General features: G+C 44.3%; 1 protein-coding gene across 2 annotated transcripts in view; it reads left to right on the top strand.

Annotated features, from left to right (window-relative positions):
• The window catches only part of RASAL2 (RAS protein activator like 2), a 160,219-nt gene that overhangs the window by 110,843 nt on the left and 22,703 nt on the right, over window positions 1-26,673 (top strand). For both annotated transcript variants that reach the window (XM_066192158.1, XM_066192157.1), the window contains exons 4-6: window positions 5,742-5,848; window positions 16,340-16,449; window positions 25,130-25,283. In XM_066192158.1, coding sequence (XP_066048255.1) covers window positions 5,742-5,848; window positions 16,340-16,449; window positions 25,130-25,283 — 371 coding nt within the window. The remainder of the gene's footprint in view (window positions 1-5,741; window positions 5,849-16,339; window positions 16,450-25,129; window positions 25,284-26,673) is intronic.

Here is a 26,673-nt window from a genome sequence, read left to right as displayed (position 1 = left end):
GTTACTTACTGCTCTGGTTTTCTTCTCTGTGCCATTTGACAGGCTGATCCCTGGGTTCAGTCCGCTTCCTCTCATTTCCGTCAGCTTGCCTGACTTCTGAACTGTGTGATGGTAGCAAGATAAATCAGGGGAGAGTGCTCAAAGTCTTTCTTCTTAGGAGAAATGTGCAGATGCATTTAGAATAAAAATTCCCAAGTGGTGTCTTAACTCTGGGACCACGTGTAGGGTTCACTGACACCTCTCGGATGTCTGCAGTACATTGGGTCTTTTCCTGTGTCCATAACAATAATTCTTACTGCTCAGGGACAAAATCCTGCCACAGTGAGCAAGAAGTGCTGAGGCTCAGAGCAGCTTTCTGGGCCATGGAGAAGAACAGGAGCTGTTGAGCTCTGGTGCATTCGAGAGCCAGTGAGGCTATCCCAAAGGTTTGCTTTTTAGAGAATGCCTCTATTCACAGCCCTTTTACAGACAGTAAAAGGATTGGTTTGGAAAGCTGTGGCTCAAGGCTGTTGTTTAATAACAAGGACAATAAATATTGATATCACACTAATGTGTGTTTAAGTCATAAGCCTCTAAACAAATTAGGCTGCAGGAACAAGTTACCATGCGTCAGCTGATCAGTGTTAATTGTCTGTGTGCAATCTCTGCAGCAAACACAAGGTAATTTGAATTAGCAGGGGCAGTCCAAGATCATTAGGAACTAATGAGGACACCAGCATCTCCAGGTCATGGGCAGCAGCTCCTTGTCTCTGCTTTTGTGTTGGTGCCATTGTCCAGGAACATTTGTTTGGCTGTGTGTGGAATCAGCCATTAAGGGAGATTTTAGAGGCTCCTGCACGAGGAGGTCAAAAAGGAGCAACTATCCCAAATTTTGTACAGCCGTGCACACCATACAGAGGATATGTTGAGCAGTTTAGGGATGTGCATCTGCTTCATTTCTGATTTGGTTTGCAGAGCTGGAGGATTTGTTCTTCCGCTTCAGAGCGAATGCATCAGTCTAAGAACAGCTGATGTTGTACTCACGCAATCCCACGTTTCCTCCAAACTTTCAAGGAAAATGAATTGTGGGAGTTTATACTTGAAACCCCAAAATTATTCTCTCCTATGATATCTGTGCCCTTTCTTCCAGCCTCTCCTAGTATTCATCTGCTTCGCATGTTGGGTCTTGTCTTTCAGACTGTAAAGTTGTTTAGAAATCAATGACTCAAGAATCTTTTTAGTAACTTAGTGCGTCATTCAGGTTCCTTTCTATGCACCTTCTATACTGGGCACTAATTCTGTTAGACCATTTTTATATGCCAGCACAATGCAAGTGGCTAACGCCAACAGAATTGCCTGTCTGTAAATTAAAAATCTTTTATAGTTACCTGGATCATCTTCCACGACTTACCTGATCGACTCAATCCCTAGTAAAGCACAGTACCTTCTTTTCAAACCCCTGCTAATGGACTGGGAGAGTTTTTGATCATAGTTTGTATCTAGCAGTTGTTTGATGCTGCAGTTCTACAGCCAGTGAGCTTTGCAGGGTTCCCTTTGTATTTCCATTTCCAGGCTTGGCATCTTTTGTGCACTTCAGTGTCCTGAAACTTGGTTGAATTCACTCTGATGTATCTTCTTGTGAGTTTTTCCTCGTCTGGTTGCCTTCATAAATGTGGAATAGCTATCTCTGCAAATTTCCTTTTTTTTTTTTCCTTGAAGTTATACCTTGCAGGATTTGCATAATGTATTTTAGTCAGAACACAAACTTGGACTTCAGGACTTAAAACAGATTAGGGGGGGGTTGAGTTTGCTTTTACCTTAGATTTCTTCTACAGGCGTTTCATGAAATTTTTATGACAATCTGTGAATTGGGCCCAAGTCTGAATTCTCCCCAAGTGAGCAAAATGAGAGAGAATGCTTATTGCAAGACAAAACATTAACATTTTTATTTATTTTGAGATGAGACTTCCTGTTTCACTAAGTAATACCCATCTGAAAAATGCTATTGAGACACTTCTTCCTCTTCTTGTTCTTCTATATCTGTAAATAATTCCTACTTGGTGTGGCCGTCCCACAAAGCTGGGAGGTTTGTTTAGTGTCTGCTTCTCCCACCTGGAGAAAAAGCTCTTCACAGTAAAAATACTAATTTCCACCACAGCAAGCCTTTCAAGTGGCCACAGCACCCAGCAACAGGAAATTTAGGTCAGCCCCCAGAGCCCTGTGGTGACCAGAGGTCACTGAGGCTACACCACCGTGGTGGAGAGGGTTCCCTCCAAAGGAGAGCAACCCTCACCACTACTCCATGTAGTAAGTGGCACCTGGCTTACACAAAGCTTCCTCCTGGCCTACAGAACAAGCTCTGGTGTTGCTGGGGGTAGAGAGTGGCTCAACAGGATGGGAGAAGAGACCTTACCTGCGTTGTATCCTTGGGCAGTTCCCTCCTCAGAGACATTTGCCACTGCAGAGTAATGGCCTCAGCTAATTTGGAACTGACTATTGCTATGTAGTGTGTAAATACTTATTTACATGAATATTACTGCGTATCACCAAGATATCAGGTGATAAAAGTGCCCCATTGGGATGTTTGCAACTCATTTGTTTGATGGTACAGTGGAAAGTGCCTCTTCCTGGATGATCTTTAAGGCCCATTCAATCTCAAACCCTTGTAAGATTCTGCAGTTTTTTGTCAAAGGTTGAAACGGGAAGGATCTGTCAGGTGGGCTTTCTTCCCTTTTGCCTTTTTTTTTCTTTTTCTTCCCAGAATCAGAAGGGCTGGAAAGGTTTTCAGATTGTTTTGATGGATAAACAATGTGATCTATCTGTAGCCTTGGTCCCTGAGAGCGAGCAATGCAGAAAGCAGTTGTAATTTAATACTAAGCTGATGAGAGGTGCATTGATTTTTGCAGCAGGTGAAGATTATGCAAGAGTAGCCTCAAGCATTACTAGCGGAGCAGGGGAGGGAACTGTCTAATTTTTTGCCTGGTGGTGACAGTATAGATTTCTTTCACAAGACTCAGCAAAAATACGGTTCTACAGGCGTCATAGCAAGTTGCTTCAGCTTTTGATTTCCAGTTAACATATCCCGACAATTTTGCTGTATCTGGGTCTTCCTTTTCCTAGGGACTAAGCGTGTCTATTTGCTCTTGTTTTTTAAAAGGAGAAGAGAGGGAAAGGTAGTTTTTATTTTTAGTTCACTGCAGGCACCTAGTGAATATTTTATTTTCCCTTCCACGTTTGGTACACTTCTGTGATGGTGTCAGAAAAGAAGAAACTCGTTTTACCAATGAAATGTCAACATTTCATTTGTAGAAAAGTTGGATTGCTGATGTTAGGGAGGAGAGAGGAGGCAAGGGGAGCCAGGCACATTCCTTGTGGTAGCTTTTCAACTCCATTCATTTTAAAGTTAAGCTCCTTCCTAAACTGCCCCTCCTGCAGAATGTGTTGTGGAAAATAGTGGAGAATTTGGGCTCGTGTTTCCATTTATGACTCAGCAAAGTTAACAGACTGTTTTAAATTACCGGAGCAGCTTTGATGTGATTTCCTGCGCATGAGAAGCGGAGGAAACCAAACCTATTACGTTACTCCTTACTAGTCAGTCTAACATAAAAGGTGCCTGTTCCAGTGGAATAATGTATCAGTCCCATTTGCCTTTGTTACAGGGACATGGGAATGGCAGGGAATGGCAGAGACAATTCTTTATATCCTACCTAACGCAGCCCTGGGCAGAGCAGTACTTACAGGTGCTGCCGAAAAATAAAGTTTCCCTTCATCTAGGCCAGGGAGGCAGCTGGTGCTATCAAAGTGCACTGTCAGGTAAAACTGGCAGCACTGCAAAGGCTCCCGAGCTGGTGGGACTGACTGACTCAAAACCCCTGGGCTGGCAGTGGCCCTGCTCCAAGTGCTTTGTTCTCGAAAGGTGCCCTGACGGGGACTTACCCTCCGGCTCTGGGGCAGGTGATGCTGTAGGAGAACGCGGCCGGTGCTGCTCCAGAGGAGGAGCGCTGTGCCCCCGGGGCCATCTCTCGGCCGCCGTTCCCGCTGGCTCTGGCGGGCCGGGATGCGCTCGGTCGGTGCGGGCAGGGCTCGGGCATCGCCCTCACAGCTGGCTGTGCCCTGCCCAGTCCCCGCTAGAACACACCACGCCGTGTGCTGCACTCTGCCCACTTCACCAGGCTGCTCTCCCTCTTAGCAGTCCTTTCCCCGAGCGGACTGAGGGGCTCAGTGTCAGCAGTTTGCTTTTTTTTAAAAGATAAATATCTACTGAGTGAGACACTAATACTGCAGGGTCCGGATTCCTTCGCCTCTCCTCCTCTATGCTCCATTTTGTCAGTCTCCAAGCATCCATGGGAGAGACGTATTATAGCTCTGCCGAAATCAAAATCCGGTATGCAAAGACATCACAAGTAATGTTATCCCTGAAGAAGGCTCCTCTCCTTTTTTTTTCCTTCGGCTCTTTGGAGGAAAACGCCGCTCTCGTGGCTCCAGCTGGCTGTCTCTCCCCACAAAACTCGTTTTTTGCCGCTGTGAATCAGGATGCGCAGGGAAAATTTTTCGGTAGCCGAGGGAAGCCGGCAGTTGGGCGTCTGTTAATAGCCTGAAAGTAACTAATGAGGATGTGCAGCCGGAGCGATTGATTGAAGAGCTGCAGTCCTGTGCTGCTGCTTCGCTCGCTCCCCGCCAGCCCCGCCGGGGGAGGGCGGACGGAGACACCCGGCGTTCCCTGCCGTGGAAGTCACGGATCCCCAGGGCCGGGCGGCCAGCGATGGAAGTTTAAGCGGCATCTGGCTCTTGAGAGGAGAACGGCAGGAGTCAAAATGTCACTGCCTGGAGTCACGGCGCGCTCCTTTTCTTTAAGGTTCAGAAGATAACAATGGACTTTCTGCTAGGAAGTGGTTTTTTCCCTCCCCTTTTCGGGGGGTGTTTTGTGAAGCTGGATTCCTTAAAGTCTGGCAATTGAGCTGGAGATGGGCAGCACTTGTGATAAAGGTATCTGTATGCATACATATGCATATCGAGCTCTGGATAAAAATGCGTTTATATGTGTTTGCGGAGAGATTTTTAATGCTGTGTGTACTTTATTATGCTGTTATTCCAGGATTTGTACTAGTCAAAGACATTAGTGCAGCTTTTATGAATATTCGTGCTCATCAGATCAGTCTGCATGGATTTAAGATGCCAAAGTCGTATCTTAGTAAGGTCATACTGCCAGAATGAGAAGCTGACCTATTTTTTTTTTTTTTAATCTGCAGAGATATATATGTCATGTTACCTAGGCACTTGTAAGTCTTCTGCTGGATGCATGCTTTGAGCAAGTAGTGAGATCATACACGACCAAACTTTGACCTCTGCCGAATTACATTCAGCTGGGACTAAAACTGAGCTTCCCTGGGTCTTGATTGTAGTTATCAGTTAATTACTGCACTGCTTACGTAAAAAAAATTAAATTAAAAAAAATAGATTTAAGTTCTCTAGATACTATCTCTCAAACAGTTACAAAATATTAAGTATATCCAGGTATTGATCTTTACCAGCACTTTTTATTTTAATCTCCCACGGTCAAGTCAGATTCACAACCTTGAATCTGCCAGTGAAAATGCCTTTGTAGGTTAGTAAGTGAATAAGATACAGGTAAATAGGTGGGTAATTCAGCAGTTTAGTAATGCACTCAAAACTTTCCTGAGGCTTCTGTCCTACAGAGCTCAAAGCCTGACTATTCCCCACCCCCGGGCACCCATTCACCACCTTCTTCTTCTCTTCCTCAGAGGTCCCAGCAGAGAGATCTCCTCGCAGACGGAGCATCTCGGGGACCAGCACCTCTGAGAAAACCAACTCCATGGATGTTCCGAACACTTCTCCTTTCAGAGTACCAGTAAGTGTGCCTTCCCTGCAAAGGGCCATTTGTCTCATTGGACGGGAGGAGGAGATTAAAGTATCACAGTGTACAACCAGGCTGGGGGAGCCTGGGGGCAAAGGAATATTTGGTTAATATTTCCAGTTGACCAAGAGGTTTTGCTATAAAGTGTCATATATTATCAATAAGGTTCCTGGTGGATCCCCAACTTGCTCCTTTTCATTGCCTTGATCTGAAGTTGCAGATAGAGAAACATCAGTGTTAATGTGGGCAGCGACCTATATAAATACTTTTGAAGTCACCTCCAGGGATTGCATTCCATATTCAATCTTGACAAGGAAACAAGTTCCTTTAGGTTGGTGATTGCATGTTATTTATCCCTCTTGCAAATGAAGTACACGGAAAATCGGTATGGTTTTATAGTTTATTCAGAAGTGTATGAAATTTCTGCGGGTGTGTTCATTCCTCTTTAGGTCTTCCTGAGTTTGGTTGGCTGTGAGTCTGCGTGAGAGTTGTTCAGCTACAGCCTGGATTTTGTTTGGGTCAGTCTTTGGTCAGTGTGTCCAGGAGCACAAAGGCATTTCTATTATTAGACTGAGGACAAATGCTTCAAGTTAAAATGAGGTGCCCAGTAATTTTTAACAATATTTGTTCATGTTTTAAAATATCTAACTTGAATATTGCGAACATTTCCATGCCCTCCTTTACTTTTGGCAAGTAATCTGCCTACTTCAAAATAAATCTTGCACCGTGTCATTTTAAAAATAAAATTTAAAAACAGCCAAAAGATTTAATGAGAGTTATTTTAATTATTCAATGATTAAGGTTGGTCAGAGTGTATAGGATACGTGGTGTTTAAAGCAACCTGTGAATTCATGGTGCATTGGAATGCAGGAAGGTGCCAAGGAAGCAGTGAATATACTTGGGCCCTTTTAAGAGTCATCGAATAATACAGATTGGAATGGACTAGACAATCTCCAGAGGTGCTTTCCCACCTGAGCTATTCTGTGTTCTATGAGCAATCCTCTGTCACTTCAGACATCTGTTTTCTGGGTGGTACTTGGGAAAAAAGGGCCTTGGTCTAGTTGTATGTGAAGCTGATACAAGAATATTCTGTTATGTCACGTTCTGAGATTCTGATACTGAGTCCATGATCCACAGAGTTCCAGGGAGATTTCTTAACTCTGAGAGTCTTCAAAAGTCTTATTCATGTCTTCATTTATAAGAAATTCTGTTTTCTTTGCCTTCATCTATAAGTAATAGCCCAAGCCTTTAGATGTATACATCTAGTATTACGTTGTAGTAGCCTTTGTCTAACAACTGCAAGCTGTGTATCAGAAGTGTTTCATGGCTATCTGTGTTGTATCTTTTATATGCCTCCTTTTTTCCTCATTTTTGTACCGTTCCTTTCAATGATGATCTTATCTCTTAAGTAATGTTTTAATGGTGCTCTAATTCTTCTCTAATAGTTCTCTGATACTTCTTAGCTCCTGCTCCCTTTCAAAACAAGAACCCTGCAGAATGTTTCTCATTTCCCCTGGTGGTGTGTTGGGCTTTTAGGACTCTGGCAAATAGGCTCAGGAAGCAGTACCTGGCTGCTTTTCTTGGGCATAAACCAGCAGAGAGCCAGAAGCTATTTGTGCCACGTGGAGCTGGATTCTGCTGCTTTGTCTGCCTGACCACCTGTACACCCAGGAGCATAATGCACCCTCCTGTCCTCCTCATGGGGACAAGGCTTCTGGCTTTGGACGTTTTGTTCTGAGTAACCCATTTATACCCTGTTACTCCTAAGTGGGGGCTGAGATCACCATGTTTTAAAATGTGGCAGCTTGTGAGCTGCTTGTAAGAGCAAGCTGCAGTTAGAAGTCAGCTTGCTTAACAATACAGATGAGCTCAAGCCAAAACTGCTGAAACTAAACACACTGTTAACTTGGTAGATTGGCACACATCTAATAGGTGGCTGAGAAGATGGGGAGGAATCATGTTCCTGCCTTTGACTGATAATAAGAATTTCCCAGCTCTCAGAAGGAGGAAAGGTGACTTGGGCACCTCATGAAAGTCTTAGTCTTGGATCAGTGATCTGAGAAGAGCTGCGAGTGAAGGATGCAAAAGGTGCCTGTAATGGCTTCAAATTTGTGTCTGTGAGGTTGTCCCTGTTTGACAGGGATTTATTCTACATATAAAGGAGATTAATAGTAAGAGAACGTGCTTTTTTTGTTTTTCCAGACTTTGTCACCTACCATGCAGGTTGGAGGGCTACAGGCAGCTGCAACATAGTGCTGTCTCAGTTATTCTTCCCATGGCCCTGACTCTGTGCCATACCTCATCTCCTCACTGCTTGGATTTCTAACAGAAAGCAGCTTAAGGCAGGGGACAGCTTAACCTTCTTCCATCCTGATGGAAAATTATGCTGAGACTTTCATAATAAGTTGCTTTTACAGCTTTTTAAGTTTGTCTCTCAGAACAGCTATTTAAAAGCTGTCTTCTCAATAGGACAGTAGCTTCCAGCATGTTCTGTGCAGGTTTTTTCCTTTCAAGCACAGGCAGTGGTACTCTCTCAGAACAAGGCATCTGTTTTTTTAATACTGCTAATTGGCATTGCTTTAGCATCTGGAATTTTGATTCATAACAGCGTAATTGCCTTTAAGCAAACATCTCCTTGACAATGCATTTTTTAAGTAGTCTCTTCAGTGGCAGTGGTCAATGAGGGATTTATTTTTAAGGGCTGATCTGTAAAGTTTGGGAAATTTCCCTTTTTACCTCCTGCCTGGGCACTGGAGGAAAAGATGTATGTTTAAATTTACTAGTGTGTGAAAAGCAGAATTTCAGTAGTTACACTCTTTCCTAGGATGGACCACCATGTGGACCAGCATGTCCCACGTGCTTGTGAGGGTGGTGAGGCCCTGGCACAGGGTGCCCAGAAAAGCTGTGGATGCCCCATCCCTGGAAGTGTTCAAGGCCAGGCTGGATGGGGCTTGGAGGAAGCTGGGATAGTGGAAGGTGTCCCTGCCCATGGCAGGGGGTTGGCATGAGATGATCTTTAAGATCCCTCCCAAGCCAAACCATTCTAAGATTCCATGATTTGTTCTGGTTACCTCCCACCGAGGGGAGTAAAAAGGATTCTGCAAATGTTGGCACTGCACAACACATACAGAGAGAAGAGCTCTTGGTGCTTGTCCTTTCTTTTTCCTCCCCACTGCCCCAAATTTTCTTGCCTGCACTTGAAACAGTCTCCATCTAAGTTCAGCTGTGTACGTTGATGTTTGATGATATCCAGGTGTGTCAGGAAGAAATCCTGAGAGAGAAGGGAAGGGCACCAAAAGTAGGAAAATGGAGAATGAGGAAAAGCATCTTCTCACATATAGACAAATGTGTGCTGTTTATGGATACATATATAGGAAAAGGCATACTTTTAATAATGGACATTATTTGACTGAAGGAAGCAGGGAGGCAGAGGGAGCTGGCTCCAAGTAGGCACAGTGACGCATAAGTGGGCGAGGAAGCAGCTTTTCCGTTCCCACACACACCATGTCCTGGCAGCGCCTCGGTCTCCGTGCATCCCGTTCCCTGCTGTGGTACTGTGGAGCCCCGGCAGCACTGCTGCTGCCTGACACATTCCCTCATTGCTCTGCTCTTGGGATGGGGTAAATGTGGGACCAGCCACATCCTCAGACCTCCTGCAGCGGCGGGATGGAGAGGAATCTCTGAACTCACCCTTCGGACTCTCACTGGGCTCTCCAGTTTTGGCTCGGGGTTGTTATTACAAATAATATGATTCATCCGTGTCTGCTGGCTAATGGGGAAAGAAAGATGAGAAAGAGTCAAAGGAACAAGTGCAAATGAGACAGGAAAGCCAGAGCACAGTCTTTGAAGTAAATAAAATGATTTTTATAGGAACCCTGATGTAGGATACTTGCAGATTGCCTTCCTTGGTTTGTTTCTGGCCGAGGGTATAATTGGATCTATAGAAGTGCTGTCTGCCTCTTTGCTCTTTAAGAGTACAGCTAAATGGAACAGAAGACAATGCAGCCAGCCCGAGTGAAGGTCAGAGCTTGATGAGATCTCGTGGCTGCCCAGCCTCATCTTTTATGCAGTCAGCAAGATTGTTGCTTCTCCAGAGCACTGCTCTGCTCCCGCCGTGCTGCCAGGGTAGGACAAGTCTGAGCTGTGCTGCCCGTGTGACCCCGTGGCACAAAAATGCTTATTTTTAATTCTGTCTCAGCACCAATGCAGAGATGGAATTGTTGATTTGCCTAAGTGTGAGGCACCACAGCATTGCCCGTGAAAAACACAGTGCTTAAATCTGTCCCCTCAATAGAAATTTACATTTTTCCTTCCACTTTCTACTCTTTACTTCCTGTGGTATGTTTGTTTGAATCTGTTCTAGCTTTTATCACTTGCCTGTGCTGTGATGGCTTAGATATGCTGGCTTTTCCATGAATTCTCTGTCAGAAAGCATAAATGGGTGACTGACTATCTCCAGGATGCTCACCACGCTTTCATCCGTATCTTTATTCTGGGATAGTGCTGTTCATAGGCTCTATAACCTTCACAGTGTCTTGCTGCCACAGCAGATTTGTTCATTACATCCAACTTTCGTGTTGCATCAGATGATGGGGATATCCAGGCGGATATCTGACGGTGTCTGGTGGACCTCAACAGCAGGAATATTATTCTCCTGTTTGGTGTAAACCTGACTTTATCCAACTCCTTTTATTCCTTAGTTAATGTAGGGGAGCTATGAGCATACACAGCTTTAAACACTGCTCACATTCCAGCTGTCCTTGCTTTGTAGTGTTAAAATATGCACCGGCTCATTTTATTCTTCACCTCCAAATCATGACTTAGTCAAGTTATGCAAAGTTTAATTAATGCATCCTCTGCAAATGAGTCCTTCTGGCCCTTTTATCACTTCTCTTGCTCTTGTGTTTTTAATTTCCTTCAACTGATTCTCCGAGTCCTGGTACCAAAGTTCACAGGAATGTGTGTTACCAGTTTCTAATTGCTCCCAACCCTTTGTGTTATTTCTCTGTCCTCCCTGGCCCTCGCTTCACCTCCTAATTTAATATAGCTCAGTGTAATTAATGTGCTGTTTAACTTTTCTTCCGGATGATTAACAAGGATGTTAAGCAGAAGCAGTCAGGCCACTATCCCCACCACATCCCATTGGACCCTTTCTTCTACCTTGATACCTTATCACTTGTTGTAATTACTCTTTTCAGATATTCCTGCAGCTGTTCCTCAGATTTATGTTACGAGTTTTAACAAAGCTCATTTTTAATAATTTTTTTGTAATTAGCATGTGTGCTGCGTTATCAAAAGGAGTTCTGAAGTGTTGGGCTGCTTAGTGACTGCATGCCAGGGTCGGGAAATCATTGCCTGCCCTTCCTGACAGGCTCAGGTGACCTGTTTCTTATCATGTTAATTTTTAATCGTCATTGTTTCGTTGTTCTCCAGACAGACTTTTTACCTTTACTCCTTAATTCCTGGGTAGGGGCTTTTAAGGATGCTCCTTCCATCTGCTGTTCGTGCTGCGGGCAGGTCCCACAAGGGCAGCCAGGTGCTGCTCCCAGTTGTGTCCGTGCTGAACACCTTGCTGAACTGGGATCTGAAAAGCTGATGTGGCCCTCTTGGCTATCAGGTAGCTCTTGCTTCTTCATGAATTTTTCAGTAGAATTCCCAGTGACTTGGAAATTCGATTCCTGCAGGACTCTCGGCTGCACATCATGCAGAGTGCACGCAGTCTTACCGTGCATTTTATTAACAGGTGTATCGTCAATGTACCCTTGTTACAGTATTCTCTGCATTTCCTTGGGTTTCTTATTACTGTTCCTAAACTTGTTCCTCCTATTCTGTATCCCTCCTGTGGCTGTGGACCATCTTTCATTGGAAAGTTGAAATTGTTATCTGGCCAAATCTGCAGTGCTGTCCCATCAGGGGAAAAATATCTTTCCTGATCCTTGCTGTTGATCAGCTTGTGTCCTGAAGCATGATTATTGCTCACTCTTGTTATTTTTAAACCTGACTAATGCAGCTACATATGTTATTCTTCCTTATATAAACACATAATCCTTTTTTAATCGTGCTGAAAAAATTTCTCTGTATAATATCTTGTGGTGGTGAATTGGATGGGCTCATTTATAGATAGCATTCGGAAAGGTCTCCTGACAATCAGTGAAACGTGCTGCCTCTCATGTTAAATTGCCCTTTGGTTTTCTTATGTAACAGGGTGCATGAGGAGCTTAGGTAATTTCCATTCTATTTGTTTTATACATCTATAATCCCGTCTTGCCTTTGTTCCTAAAATAAATAGTTGGTCTTTAAAACATATCATTTGTAAATCCCCCTCTTGTCTGCCTTTAATCAGTTTATACTTCTGGAGTTCTGTTTTGTTCTAGCTTTCTTGCTGAGATGAGAAAATCAGAAGAGTGATGCATTAGTGTGAAAGCTACGGCCGACTTACATAACACCACTCTGCTTTTATTGGGCTTCATCCTCTGTTCGTACATCCAAACATGCTTTTTGCCGTTTTGTGCCTGTGCACAAACCACCTCCTCAGTGACGTAGTGCCAGGTTTTTTGATGAGTAGATGGTGGAACGTGGCTGTTGTAAATCCCTGTGGTGTTCCGTATATTACCTCCAAGGTGTATCTAGGGTTGTTTTCATCTGCTTTTCTACTGTGTGCGTGGTTGAGAGTCTTTTCAAAGGGAGTCACTAATATTTTAATGCTGAGTGTTACTGGGCTCATAAACCAAACTTCACCTCCATGCTAGTTAAATTTGGCCTTCTGCTGTTGCTCTGCAAAGAATAGTAAACTTCACCATTTTGCTGCTCATTCCTGGAATATCCTTCTAGTTTGATCTTTCCATTTTACCACCTGGCAATCTTCCCCTGCTTCTTTGCCTCCCATAGCTTTACAACATTACTGGCACAGGACAGTGTTTTCACTTGGCTATGACTTTTTTTTTTTTATTCCTTGATAGCTGCTTGTGAACAGCTTAAGGAGTAAAATGCTTCATGTCCTCACCACTCATGTTAGTGGGGAGGCAGTTCTGCTGTCATCCACAGTCACTTGAGGGTTATCTTTGTACCCATCCAGTCCTTCCCCTCAGAGAAGATGAGTCTCATCGCTCTGTAAATGAAGTTACCCACCTGGTGTTATTAATAATGCATTGGCGCTCCTCATCAAGAATTACAGATGTTCAGGATGCGTTGAAAGGCTCAAAGGCAGTGTGTTTGTCCCCAGGAAGAGCTAATGTAGGTAACAGCACTGTGTGTAAGATGGACCTTTTTTGTTGCCCGTTTTACCCTACTTTCAGTGCTTTGAAACTTCCACTAATACCATTGCATTTTATCGGTGGCTGGTTTGTGTTATGCTTATATACGGTTTCACTCGTTCATGGCTGAATTAACCTTTCCCTTTCAAAACAGCCAGGGCAATCATTATTTATTATGCATGGGCTGCTCTCTCTGGAGTGAAGAATCATCATGTCCATAGGGAGCAGCAGTTCAGGAGTGGAGTAGCTTGTACTTGGGCTGTCTTTGTATTTGTTCGACAGTTCCTGCGCTGCTCTGCTCAGGTTAAGGACAAACCAAAGTGAGCTTTTCCTAAAGCCAAAACTGCCCTCAACAGCCACCCCCCCTGGGCTGGAAATACATGGGGGTGAGAGTTTCCCTGTGCAGCTATGAGGGGAAGTTTCCAACAGCCTGCTGAATTATCCCTTCTCCTGTGGAGATTGCTTCTTGGCAGAGCGGGAGAGTCGAGTAGCTTAACTTCCAAATGAGGTGAATAGAATTCTCAGTGGGATTGAATTATTTTTAGATGTTGTTATCGTTGGGTTTTCTTGGGCCAGTGTTTGATGCTTTTGGAGGGGATGACAAACCTGCCCTGACCTATTCCTGATTGCATGTGTGGTTGTGCACTATCACTCTCTCCCCATCTCTCTTTTCCATCCCTGTTCCCCTAAACCTGTCATTATGAGGGCAACTTGTTAGGTGTGAACCTCATATCTCTCTCTTTGCAAATTTCATCCTAGCTACTTTATCCTTCCAAATATTTTGTACTTTTTTGATTAAGAACATAACCTCGTTAATTCAGGCAGTCTGGGTAATAATTTACATCCTTTCATCTGAGGGCGTTTGCTTTAGCAATAAAATCCCCAGTGTTTTTCAAGAAGCTCCATGATGATTCTTAAAGCTCAGACACTCCATTACATTTAGGTGTAAGAACCAAACAAGAGTCTGTTTTGTGTTGAAATAAGTATTTAGGAGAAATGGCTAGACAATAAGAGATGCAGTAAAGGTGTTTTTGTCTTTTTAACGGTGCAAGCTGCTTTATAAACATTGGCAAGGATTTCTTGTCTATAGGAGTAAAAGGAAATAAAACTTCCAGTTAGGTGGTATTGTTGCAGGTAGAAGTTTATTTTTCATCACTACATCTTTTTTATATCTGCATTCAGTATTTAAAAGCATTTCCTTTGGCAAATGGAAGTCAAAAAACTCTGCTCAGTTCTGGCACGTGTGAATTTTTCATGCTGCTCCCAGGTTGTCCATCTGTAAGCACTGGCCCTGCATGAACTGCCAGCACAGAGCAAATACTGCAAAGGTTCTCAGCTCTTTTGAGGATGACCCATAAGCACACCCTTGGTTTAAATAATTTTTTCTCTTTAAATATGTTCTTACCCTGTTTGTTTGTTTTGGTTTGTTGGTGGTTTTTTTTGGTATGATCAACTCTGGATAGCCCTATTCAACCCCAGCTAGAACATTTGTTTCATTGGGGTGTAGATTATGTTCAATTAAACCAAGAGCATGTTCCATGTTAAAGCAGTACCAATTTAAAACTGTACATGGACACAAAAATGAATATTCACGGTTCTTCTTTGAGTGGGATTTGGAATTGTTCAATATAAATACTTCTGGACCCCTGCTGAATTGGGTCAGCTTTGTCTTACTTGCCCTTAAGGGGGGAAAAAGCCGTGTTATTTCATGTTTGCATTTTGAGTAGACTGAAAGGTACTGGACTGAAGCCAGGGTCCACCAGATCTTAATCCCTAGCTGGGTTTGTTGCTTTTTATGCTGAGAGGTCAGAATATACAAAAGTGCCTTTGAAAGTGCTGTACATCCTCTACTTGAATTCCAGCAAGGGCCCCAGGAGAAGCCCAGGAGCATCTATTGATTACAGGGTTTTTTCAAAGGCACTTTTTCACTACCAGGACCAAGAAAAGTGCAGCATCATGGGCAAAGTGTGAGTGGCACGCACAGCTGAAAACACTTCTTCCCTTTCGACAGTACCTTTTCCCCCAGCACATTGTATATGTTTGTGGGGTTTGTTTTTTGTGGATTTTTTGGGTTTGTTTTGGGGTTTTGGGGAGTTTTTTAAAGGGTTTTTTTAGAGGGTTTTGGTGGGGTTTTGTTGGTTTTGTTTTGTTTTGTTTTGTTGGGGTTTTTTTGGTGGGTTTTTTTGTTTGTTTTTTTGTTTTTTCGGTTTTTTTGTTGGTTTGGTTTGGGGTTTTTTTGGTTTTTGGAGGTTCTTTGTTTGGGTTTTTTGGGTATTGTTGTTGTTGTTGGGTTTTTTAGGGGGTTGTTTTTTTTCAGTATTTAGATACCAGGCCTTTTCTTTTCCACTTTATCAGGAAAATGTAGCAGCTTTCACCCCTGAGGAGCTTCTGGCTGGCAAGCCTCAGAAACTGAAGGGCAGTCTTAAATGCAGAAAGCAGATTCCCCTTCCTTTGTTCCCTCTGTCTCCAGAGGTTTTCAGTACTTGGCTAGACCAAGTCAGAATTAGGCTGACCTAGTGTAGGCAGCACCTCCCCATCGAGCAGGAGATGATCCCACAGGCTCCCTCCAACCAACGTGGCTTTGGGCTGTGATTGTTGGGTGAACAAATGTAGTTTGAAGACAGATTCTTTGAAGATTTATTTTATTTTCAGATCCTAAGCAGATTTTTGAATTGAACTTTGCTTCTTACCAATACTATAACTGATATCTCTAGCCACTGGTGTGTGAAATGCCTTGAAATTTTCTATTCTGGCTAGCCCAGACTATTGAAATGATGAATTATTTTAAGATTTGATGTGCTATATCTAATTTAAAAAGGAAAACCTGGCTGCAATTGTGGGCTCAAATAGAAGCTCATTATATAAGACCTCTGTACTTTAAAGCTCACTGAGAATTAAAAACATGGCATGTAGAGGGGAAGTAGGATCAAATAGTGATATTGAAGATTGCTCCTTATGAAATGATAATTGTGGGGTTTGGGTCTCTTGTATAATAGTTGGATGCCCCAGTAGTGTGGGTAGTGCTAATTATTGCAATTGGAGGCTCTCACCTCCTGGAGCTGTCACTGACAATCCATTCCTGCCTTTCTTCCTGCTCAGAGAAATCCCAGTCCAGCCTGTCCAGCCTGTGACTGGCATCAAACCTCTGTGTTTGGGCTCAGTGACAGTGCATCGAGTGATTCATGATTGGCATCAGTTTCCCCTGTTTCACTTCTGCAACTTCTCATTTTAGGGCTTCTTCAGCAAGCGCCTGAAAGGATCCATCAAGAGGACAAAGAGTCAATCCAAACTGGACAGGAATATCAGCTTCCGTCTGCCCTCTCCCAACAATTCCGAGGACAGGTGAGGCGTGATGTGTCCACGGAGCTGCCACATAGCACGGGAGGAGAGCCAGGGAGGGGTTTTACTGTGCAGCTGGCACGAGGAGGGGTTGTGGGGCTGCCTCTGGCACGTCAGAAGTTCAGTGTGCAGTGTACTGCTGATACAGGATGGGAAACTGCTGCTCTTCACTGCTGTCTTGAAAGCTCAGGTTAAGCAGATGGACTCCAGGACCTTCTCCTGCGTCTGTTTGAAATAAGCTGCAGACTTCCAATTCCATGGTACAGAACCATGGGATTGATCAGCTGGAGAGAAATCTGCCTTGCTGCAGCATGCAGCGCTTGCCTGCAGGCCAGTGCTGTGGTGAGATGAGGAGCTGTGTTGGTGCAAGCAGGGTGGTTCTGCCAGCACTGGCACAGCCCAGAGATGTGCAGTGCAGTTCAGGCACACTGAGGACCCTTGCAGTGTTGGTGTTTTGGCTACTACAGTGTGACCATAAGGAACAGATGATCTGTTTTTCAGAAAACTGGAAAACTCAGTAATTTCTGACCATCTTAGTGCTCCATTTGGTGTATCTTTGCTTTTTTAGCTTTCGGCTGGAGATCCAGGCTGGCAGTGGATTGTATAGGAGGCTAGCAAAGGCTCTTACACACAGTGTTTCCTAACTATTTGCAAAGCCTCTTGACTGTTTTTATTAAACATATTCTGTGTTACATTCCACAGTTGCCCAGCAGGAGAAATAGATAGAGTGAGAAATAAGTTGGCCTGTACTCGAGGCCACGGCAGGCTCCTGTGACTTGACATTGTTCAGTGCATTTTCCCTGCTCCTTTAGCTGAGCTGAATTCATTAGTTGTATCTGTCATGCTGTGCTGCTTCAATCAATGGTGCTGCCTTCTCCATCTGAAAGGCAGGCCACAAAATCACAGAGATGGCATGGCTGTGGATGTTGGGGGTCTGTTAACATCAGGAGTTACAGAAAAGCCTGCTGCTTACCAGATGTGACTAACCATCTAGACGGCCTTGCTCCTGTAGTCCACCCAGGCTGCTTTGATGCGAGTTTTCCTATAAATCTCTATTTTCAAGGTGTTGCAATGTGGCTATAAAAGCAACTCAGTGGGCATAAGCATCTTAAATCATGCCACCAGGTAATCAAGTACCTGTTATTTTTACCGTTGTTTGAAACCAGCTTTGCTTGAATTTTTGTAATGCAAAAGTTTCTTTGCCATAAATTATCTGGTTGTCTTTTCTGAGCTTAGTACTCAGGCTGGATACTTGCTTTTGTAGTGTCAGGGAAGCACTGTTGTTTTGGGAAAGCTAATAAATGTAGCTATAATTAATTCCTACATCTTTGGTGTAAGACATGATGTTACACACTGCAAAGCTGCCTTCCCATGAAAAGCAGACCCCCTTCTACTCTTGCCAGTGTGGGCACAACTTTTCAACTAGACTCAAATGAAATGTGGATTTTCTCTGATGGCCTGAAAGCACAAAAGCGTGAAATCCAGGTACATGATCACATGGTAGCATTATTGAACACAGAGCTGACTCTAAATTCATGAGAAGGACTTGCCACTCTCTCACCTTCTATTCTCCCCACATTCTGTATGAGCCTCTGTAGCAGTAAGAACTTTCCTGTCCTGCCCTGGTGAGTCAGCCCTTTCCCATTTCAAGCAGGTGATTCTAGGTGATGTCATGGTGTTCCAGGGCCGGGGTGACTGATAGCATCTCCCTTTTCTTGCTCTGACAAACACAAGGGCCCTGCCTTCAAAGGAAGTATCATACAGCTTTATAAATTAAAACCCTGCATGGATTAGAAGGAAATAGAGGCTCCTGTCATACTGCCTTTTCATGCTTTTGGGATGTTTGGGACCTGTCAAGAAAGTGGAGATTTTATAGATAAATACCTCTAAAATTGTGGAGTAAGGAAGATTAGTTATCCTGATGAACATCAAGATTTGGGATACTGTAACATTACATGCCATGCTGGATGGTGAGAGAGGATGGATGCTGTCTGTTGGGAGTTGATTTAAACAGAAAGGAGTCAGGAGTGCTGTAGGGAGCAGGGATGGAGATGAGTTGCAGAATTTTTTGTAATCAGATTTTCTGTTTCAGCAGAAAGTAATTGGCCAACGTACCTTTTCTGGTTTTAAACTTTATTTCAGCATGTCTGGGTTAGGGGATAGGGAGAGAAGAGACTTCTGGTGCCCCTCTAGAAACATGGATCAGCATCCAGGTATCCTGTAGAAATAAATCCATAACCTCTCAGTAATTCACATCCCTCCTGTTACTCAGGCTCAGGTTGTTTGCCAGGGAATACAGGTATGTTGTCTTTACTGCCACTGATGGGCAGGGCTTGGGCTGTGCTCCTTTGTGAGGCACAGCAGGTGGGAATGAGGCTCTTCAGTGCGTGGCCAGTGCAGCATCTCACCAGGTTGCCAACAACTCTCACCATGAGGCGACCTGGCACCGTGTCACTGTAGCATCTTTCACAGCTTTTCCAGCCTGTTTCTTCCTGCATCCTTCGAGCTTTTCAACTCACACATTCGTCTGGAATGTTTTCTCAGTGTCCAAAATCTATAAAACAGGTTTAAAAAAAGCATGAGAAAAGACTTCAGGAAAATTTTGTTTGAAAGGAGAGACCAAATTAATATTTCCAGTTTGTGGCCAGGAATTTGAGAGTATCTCCAAGAGTCCCAGCGGTTTTGTTTACGGAGAGGGGGCGAAGATGATTGCGACTGGCTGCATATGGTCTCGCTGACTGCAGCAAAGCCCTGCAGACAGCTGGGAGGGCTTTGCCCTGTTGGGATTTACTGCCACGTGGGAATCCTCCTGCTCTGCTCAAAGTCATTTTCTGGCATTATGAGGCAGTCGCAGCAGGGCTGGGGATGGGCTCTGGCAGGGCCCAGGGAAGCAGGTAGCCATGGCTCTGGGCTTCATGGTCAAACGCTATCACTCCTCCAGCCACAGCTTCTTCTACTTTCGGTGAGTTCCTGCTCCTCCCTCCTTGCCTCTTTGCAGTCAGAAAATAGCACAGGTTGTGTAAATAATGCAAGCAAAACCTGCCGTGTTTTTTCAGGTCCATTCTAATTTAATGCCGGTTTTCAAAAAAAAAAAAAAAAAGGGTGGGGGATTTTCACCCTGATTTAGCTGTCAGGATAGAAATCTGTGTTACACAATGCGTTATTAAGGCTTGACTCACTCCCAGCTTGCATTCATTCAGCATATCTGTTGCTATCAGCACACTGGAGTGTGGGGAAAGGGGAGGAGTGGTTTGTTTCTGGAGGGACGCCTCGCTCCTGATTCGGTGAACATATTTATTTCAGCAGATGTTTGGTTTTTCACTGAAAACTGAACGAGATGCCAGTGTTTGTCACAAACCTTCCCCTTGGTGCTGGGCTGCTCTCTCCCACCTGCAAGGTCATTTGACCCCTTTATAAATACATATTTCTTAATGGCTGATGCTTCTCTGCAAGCCCAGGCTCCTCCATGTAGCATTCACCTTGAGTTTCGCAGGGAAATGAAACTGAATCAATTAAGCATTTCTGGTCCATCAAAACAGACTAGTTGGAAACGTTAATAGCAGAGAGCAGAGGAGAGAGGAGAACTCTCCTGCTGTGAAATTCAGCAGCCTGCTTGGCTGAACCCTGAGAGGTGTCTGTTAGACAAGCCGTGATCCGCAGGGAGAGCGGGCAGGGAGGGAAGGGCTCTGCAAATCCAGGATTCAAACAATGAGCCTTTGGGTAGCACCTTGCCAGAAAAGACCAGAATCTCAGTGGAAGACTAGAGCAATATACTCAGAAAAACCCAGTGTTTAATCGTACCTGAGTGTAACTTGCAGATAAATAAGTTACCCTAAGTTTCCGATTTAAAAAAAAAAAAAAACACACAAAAAAAAAACTGGTTAGACTTGAAGAATTGTTGACCAAGTAATAGGATGTTCAGATAATTGGCAGCTGGAAAATGAAGAGGGGTGTGGTGCCTACGAAAGGAGCATTTGGACAGAGAAAAAGCTGGTGCTGCAGCACGGGCAGAGCGCGGGTGAATTGCAGGTGATGCTGGAGACGGTAGGGTCCCCCTTCCACAGGGCTGGGAGCTGGGATAACAGCAGAGAGTTCACTGCGTTACAGTCCAGGCTCTCTCCTGTGACTTTGCAGAGTGGCTAAGTATTGAATTCGACTTTCTGCTCTCAGGGAGTGTCTCCCAGCGCATGAGGATTGCTGGAATTATTTGAAGAGTGCAGACGAACAGCTTTGTGTAAGGCCAACGGGAGACTTGGCTGTAGCTGGGTGCTTGGGCTGAGCTCTTTCCTTTCACACCACTTTGGTAAAGGAAAGTTCATTTTGAAACCTTTTTTTTGTTTTGGTTTTTTTTTTTTAGTTATTTTTTGGATTGTTGATGTCCACAGGCTTGTTTTACAAGTAATATAGTGCTCTCACTCGTAAGCTCGGTAATTGGAAGTCTTTTGTGCCTTGTAGGTTGGCTTTTAAATAGGTCAAAATCAGCAGGAGAGCTTCATAACCAGAGCAATTAGGATTTTAACCCTTTATTCTATGTGCCCTATAGACAATAGAAGATAACAGAACTTTGCTAATAGGCTGCTGTGTGCCATGGGCAGCCACTGAAAGGCAGAGGTTTCCAGTTCCCGGCTTACAGCTGAGATTTTCCTGTCATGGAAAATTACTGAATTATGGTGTGCAAGGAGAGAGGGTCAGGTTGGGGCTGGGCCAGCAAGATGGGGTGGTTGGAGAGCTCTTTTTCGGTGGTAGTCGCATGCTGCTGCCAGGTCAGTGGTTTAGGTCATTGTCTGGGCTCTGATTTACAAGTGGAGAAGATGCAGCTCTGAAGACCAGCACTCCAAAACATGTGAAAAGAGGTGAGAAGTTTAAAATGTTCCCTGGCATGCTCCTTCTCTGCCTGTTTTTCCTATGGGAAAGAAATTATGGAGAATGTGTAAGAATTATTTGGTGCTTTGGTAACTCTTTGAACTCCCATGTAGTTCCTTCACAATCTCTGTTGTTAACAGGTGTTGATAGAAAAAACAACAGGATAAAAAGTTGATCATGGGAGGTTAGTTGTCATTTCAAACAGGATTTGTGTTGTTAATGGAGCTGTTTAACAGAAACAGATTTGTACAAACAACCCTTCCCCCACTTTTTGCATGTGTGATCTTCCTGTTTACAGTAATCTGCTTCCCTGGGATTACCTCTCTGCGGACAGAGTCTGAGCAATACTCATTTTCCCAATAGCTTCCTACCAAATACAGGAAGGACCCTGTTAATCCAGCCCCTTTGCTGGACACTGGTACGTGAATTTGTGGCATCTATGCCAAAGGGAAGCCAGCAAGCAATTTTCTTTCCTTGTTACAGATTCAGCATATCAATTGAGGCTTTAAAGCAGCAGAGAAGTATTATTTCTGTATAATTATTGCTTGTATTGATTGGGATGCTGCTGATACAGGCACAAGTCAAAGATTTGCTTTGCAGATCTATCAGTAGATGAGATCTATACTGTGGTGCTCACAAATGCTATTTGTGTTTGTAAATGCATGTGGTTGCATCAAACCAACAGCTTTAGGCTGTTCTGATGTTTATGGAAGACAAAGTGCCAACTCTAAGCCACTTAATCACTTTATTGAGCTGTTTTAAATATGGTAACTTCAAAGGATTGCTGGAACAGACTGACATTTGTCTGCCACGGGACCCTGAGTCAACAAAACTACCACTGCTCCAGCTGCTCTGCAACAAACCCAAACACTCACAACCCACTAGTTAGAGGAGCAATGGTGCAGAAGAGATGCTCCTAAAAGGTGTGACTTGCAAGATGGGATGTGCAGGCTTTGGAGTACATCTGCTGTGTGTACCAGAGGCTTTCTTAAAAGATTCCTTGCTCTCTCATGTTGCCTGTAATGTCTGGATCTCATCAAACTCGTAGGAAAGGACAAGGAGGAACTTCTCTGTCTGGGAAGGTCACCTTGGCCACGCCTGCAGAGCGGCCTCCCCTCACCTGCTGCCTCTGCTGGCTGCCAGCCCCCCCTAATCTCCTTGGGGGATGCTGTGCCTTGGCAACCCAGCAGCATGTGGGAGCCTCTCCTGGCACCGTGGGGCCCATGGGAGCACAGCTGACAAGGAGGGAGCTTTCCTCACTGTATCTGTGGCTGCTCACCTGACCCCAGCCTATCTGCTTGGCACAGTGCTCCTCCGAAATCTGTAACCTGAGGCTTGAGGAAGAATTCCTCTTGGATTTGTTTGTGCCTTTCTTCCTCTCCGGGCAGGATTTGTTGTCTGGGATGTAGCCCAGAGCAGGAGGTTTGGAGGGAAGGGCTGTGGCATGTGGCACCGCTATGATCTGGGGATGCTCTACTAAGTGGCCGTGCTGTTGTTTTGTGTAGGTCTGCTTGCTTTGTCTTGCTCCAAGTGCAGCCTCTGCTTAACTGGAATTTGCAAAATAGCAGAATAGCTTATTTTTTTTTTCCCTTTGGTAATTATTTCTCTTTCGCTCCTCTTTCCCCTCTTTGTACTCACTCCATGCTTTCCTCCACTGACCAGGAGCTGGCTGCAGGCTCTCAGTACTTTGTAAGGACAGGAATTGCTCAGAGTTTGAGGCAGGGACAGAAGCCAAGTGACCTCAGCAGTGCTTTCTTGAGAGGAGAAATTAGAGAGGATTTTGCAGAGATGACATTAAAGTGGCACATTGTGGTGTGTTTATTTTAGACTTGCCCTAAACTGCAAACCTAAACGGCAGCGAGTGCTCAATTATACATGGCTGAGGTTTGGGGTTGCTTTGGTTCAGCTGCTGCTGGAACCTGTTAGAACAAAGCACAGCAGAGCCAACGCTCCTACCAGGGCCGCTGCTTTGCATCTGAAATCAGTGTCTTTGGAATATTCCTCCCATCAAAGGGTTTTGCTGCCTGCACTTAGGTCATTCAATATATTAAATGGGAACAAAGTTCTCCCTTACTGTGTAATAAATCTTATCGTGTGTGAATCTGCTCCAATACCTTCAGAGTTTCATTCTGTACAAAAGAGCAGTCAGGTGAACTCTGCTTGTTGCATTGCCTGTGTCCTTTGTGGTACCCAGGGTTTTGTTAAGCAGCCTTGTTGAGATGCCTTTTCCAAATGTTTGGGGGTTTTTTGCCTCTGAGTTCCCCTATAGAATTGCTCACAGGTAGGAGGAGTTTGATTTTGCTAAGGATGAAGAATGTGGGGAACTTTTTTTTTGTGTATGTGAGGCAAGTGTACGAAAACTAATTCTTTTTCAAAATTAGGGAAGCTGTTAGAGGTAGCTGTGCTTTTCTTTCCTCTATAAGTATCATTTTTTAACATTTTCCATTTGATACTGGGATCTGGATAAAAGAGGAAATACTATGAGGACGAACACAGGAGCACTGTCTTTCTGTGAGTGATGTGTAGAGAGCTGATGCCTCTCTGCTTCCACATCCGTTCCTTGTGCCCAGCCACGCTTGCTGGATGGGCAGCCACATTTATGGACTCACATTCAGGGATCACTGAACGCAGGGATTTCAATATCTTAACAAAATCTAGACCTGCCAGGTCAACAGCTCCTTCTCTGCTAAGCTGGGACTCTGTGCTCTTCCTCCTTGTTGGTCAGCTGTGAAGGATTTGACTGAATTCCTGCCACAGGAAAAACAGGATGTGTCTGCACATGATGTTTACCTTGAGATGCAAGTTGTGCCTCAGGTGTTATATGACTCTTGCAGAAGCCTCTAGGGCAGGTGTCAGTTTGGAGGCAGAAGGAGCAGAGGTGGAGCCGCATCACCTCTAAATCTGGCACGTTTTGCAGTGCTGTTTGACAGCAGAGCTCCCTACTATGCACAAATGTTGCTTTAAATCATGTTGGGGGAGTACAGAAAGGGTTAAAACACACTTGATAATGTCACCGTTGATTGCCAGAAGCTGTGGCATAGTGGAGGGAGGGAAATGTCTTTGAGAAGTGTTCAAGAACTGGTGGGGGCAAAGAGAAAACTGCCTTGATAAAAAAGTGCTGTGAATTTGGGACATTTCAGCTCTGGTGGAGCTCAGGGATTTACAGGACAATCAGCTGGAAAGGAGAACCAGTACGTGTCAGTGAGAAGTTAAAAGAGAAAGAATGTATCCAAAAAATTGGAAATTCAAGCTGGAAGAAGCAGCTGAAAAAGAAAATGTAAAATGACTGATTTGAGAAATCGTGGAGTGGGAAGGAATTTGTGTATTTGACTTCAGTGTAAAGGTTTTGTATGTTAAAAAATCAAGTGTATTGTGAAGGGTCATCTGCTCTAATGAGTAATCTTCATTCTGCATTGGTTACAGCTTTAGGGATCCATGTGCTCTTTGCTGCTAATACACAACATCTGTCTGCTAATCTAGCTAGTAATAAGTATTTTCAGTGTTACATCCAAAACTCTACCTATGGGCTTTTCTTAAATTTCAGCAGTTCAGTTCTGAATTTTTTGCTGTTGTTCTTTCACTGACAAGTTGGCAGCTATAATTTCTAGGTCAGTGGGAATGGACTTCCTAGGCTGGATATTCCCTTGGGAGTCTGGGGTTACTGGCCTAATGTTATTTTCATAAGGTTTGCAGACTAATTGTAGAAGTTGCTCTGAATAAGCACCGAGACAAAGCTGCAGCTTTCTTTGGGATCTTGCCAGCTCTTTTTGGTAATTGTGAGGGGAAAAAAAAGACATTTCCTTTCCTCCTTGTCCTACAGGCCACGTGAGCTGCCCAAGCTGAAGGAGTCCCGTTCCCATGAGTCTTTACTGAACCAAGCCAGCACCATAGAGACCCTGGACTTTGCAGCAGAAGAAGCAGTTTTTGTCAAACCACTTCACAGCAGCATCCTTGGACGAGACTTCTGCTTTGAGGTAGGGACAGGCTCCAGACAGGCAGCTGCCAGTCCCCCTGAACCCTTGGGGAATGCCTGGACTGGAAAACAGAGCAGCAGCCACTGCTGTGCCGAGGTTTGGGTGGGGGCTGTTGAGCCACCATGTGACTTTTAAAGTCCTTGAGGCTGATGGCATCAGTCACTGAACAGAGAGAAATCTTCTTCCATTACCGGGTCTCCTAATTGGAAAATCTCTTCAGTTTGATAACTATCTAAGCATCTGTAGTGTGCATGCAAATGTATGGTTGATACATACCGCACAATGGACATGCAGTGTGTACCTTAGCTGTGTGTTCACCCTTTCCAAATTCACCTGAAATTGAATTTAGAAAATTTACTGGAACCAAGAAATGAGTTTTCCAGTCAGAGCCCCTTTCCATTAGCGCAGTGCTCTCCAGTTGTCAGGGGAGAAGCTTCAGTGGCTGTGGACGTGTCCGTTGCACCGTGGAGCAGGATCCAAAGATCCCTTTGCTGTTTCAGCAGAGGCTGCAGGCTGTGGCTCCGAGGTCTGCTCCAGAAACAGGCAGAAACTGTGTGTGTAAGCACAGTCCTGCCATCCCAGCTCCAGCAGTGGAGCCCTGGGTGTTTGGATGCAGCTGAGGCCACGTCGCCTGTCATGGCAGGGACAGGTCACTCTGTCTTCAGCAGGATTACTCAGATGTGTTTAAACTTCTGGAACAAAGAGCTGTTTACACCCTGGAAAATTCTAGCAGTAAAAGAGCATATAAGGCTCTGGTCCCTCAGGATGCATCCAGGAACTGTTCCTGTTTGCTTCAGCCTCGTTCTTCTGGTTGGAAGCACTTTGCAGCTTGCTTAGGCTTGGGGAGTTGGGTGGAAAACACTGGCAACAACTTAGCTCTGAGGTTGTTGCCTCAAACTGCTTTGTAATTGTGAGCACAAATGAACGGAAAGAGTAAATGAGGCTTGTCAGGCCACGTAAGAGGGGAAGAAACCGAGGTGGTTCCCCAGTGTGGGAAAGCAGAGCTGTCAGGGCTGGAGCAGGGCACAGCTCCCTTGGTTTGTTTAGGCTGTTGCTGTCTATATGGACCCCTGGAAATATTTTGTATTTACTGTATTACATGAAGTCATCGTGTCCAGTGTGTTTTGCCTTGTGTTAATGCATTGTCTGGTCTGTCTGTCTTCACACTGTCAGTAACAAAATCATCTGCCCCTGGGCCTTAGCAGGGAAATCAGCAAGCTTTAATAGCCGCAGATCAATTAACAAGTGTTTAAAAAAAGAATAGATTTACTGGCTGATTAAAGCTTTGTTTAAAAGTCTTTAAGAGGAGCCTCTGGTGCTCTTAATTTTATATAAATTCTTCAGTTTCTCTAGTTTTATATAACCTCAAACTTCTTTTGCTCCCTGCATT

Source organism: Chamaea fasciata, unplaced genomic scaffold (genome assembly GCF_029207755.1).
Source record: "Chamaea fasciata isolate MVZ Bird 193981 ecotype frontalis unplaced genomic scaffold, bChaFas1.0.hap1 SCAF_10, whole genome shotgun sequence".
Lineage (NCBI taxonomy): Eukaryota > Metazoa > Chordata > Aves > Passeriformes > Sylviidae > Chamaea > Chamaea fasciata.
Note: the sequence above shows the minus strand (reverse complement) of the source record. Positions and strands in the feature narration are given on the sequence as shown.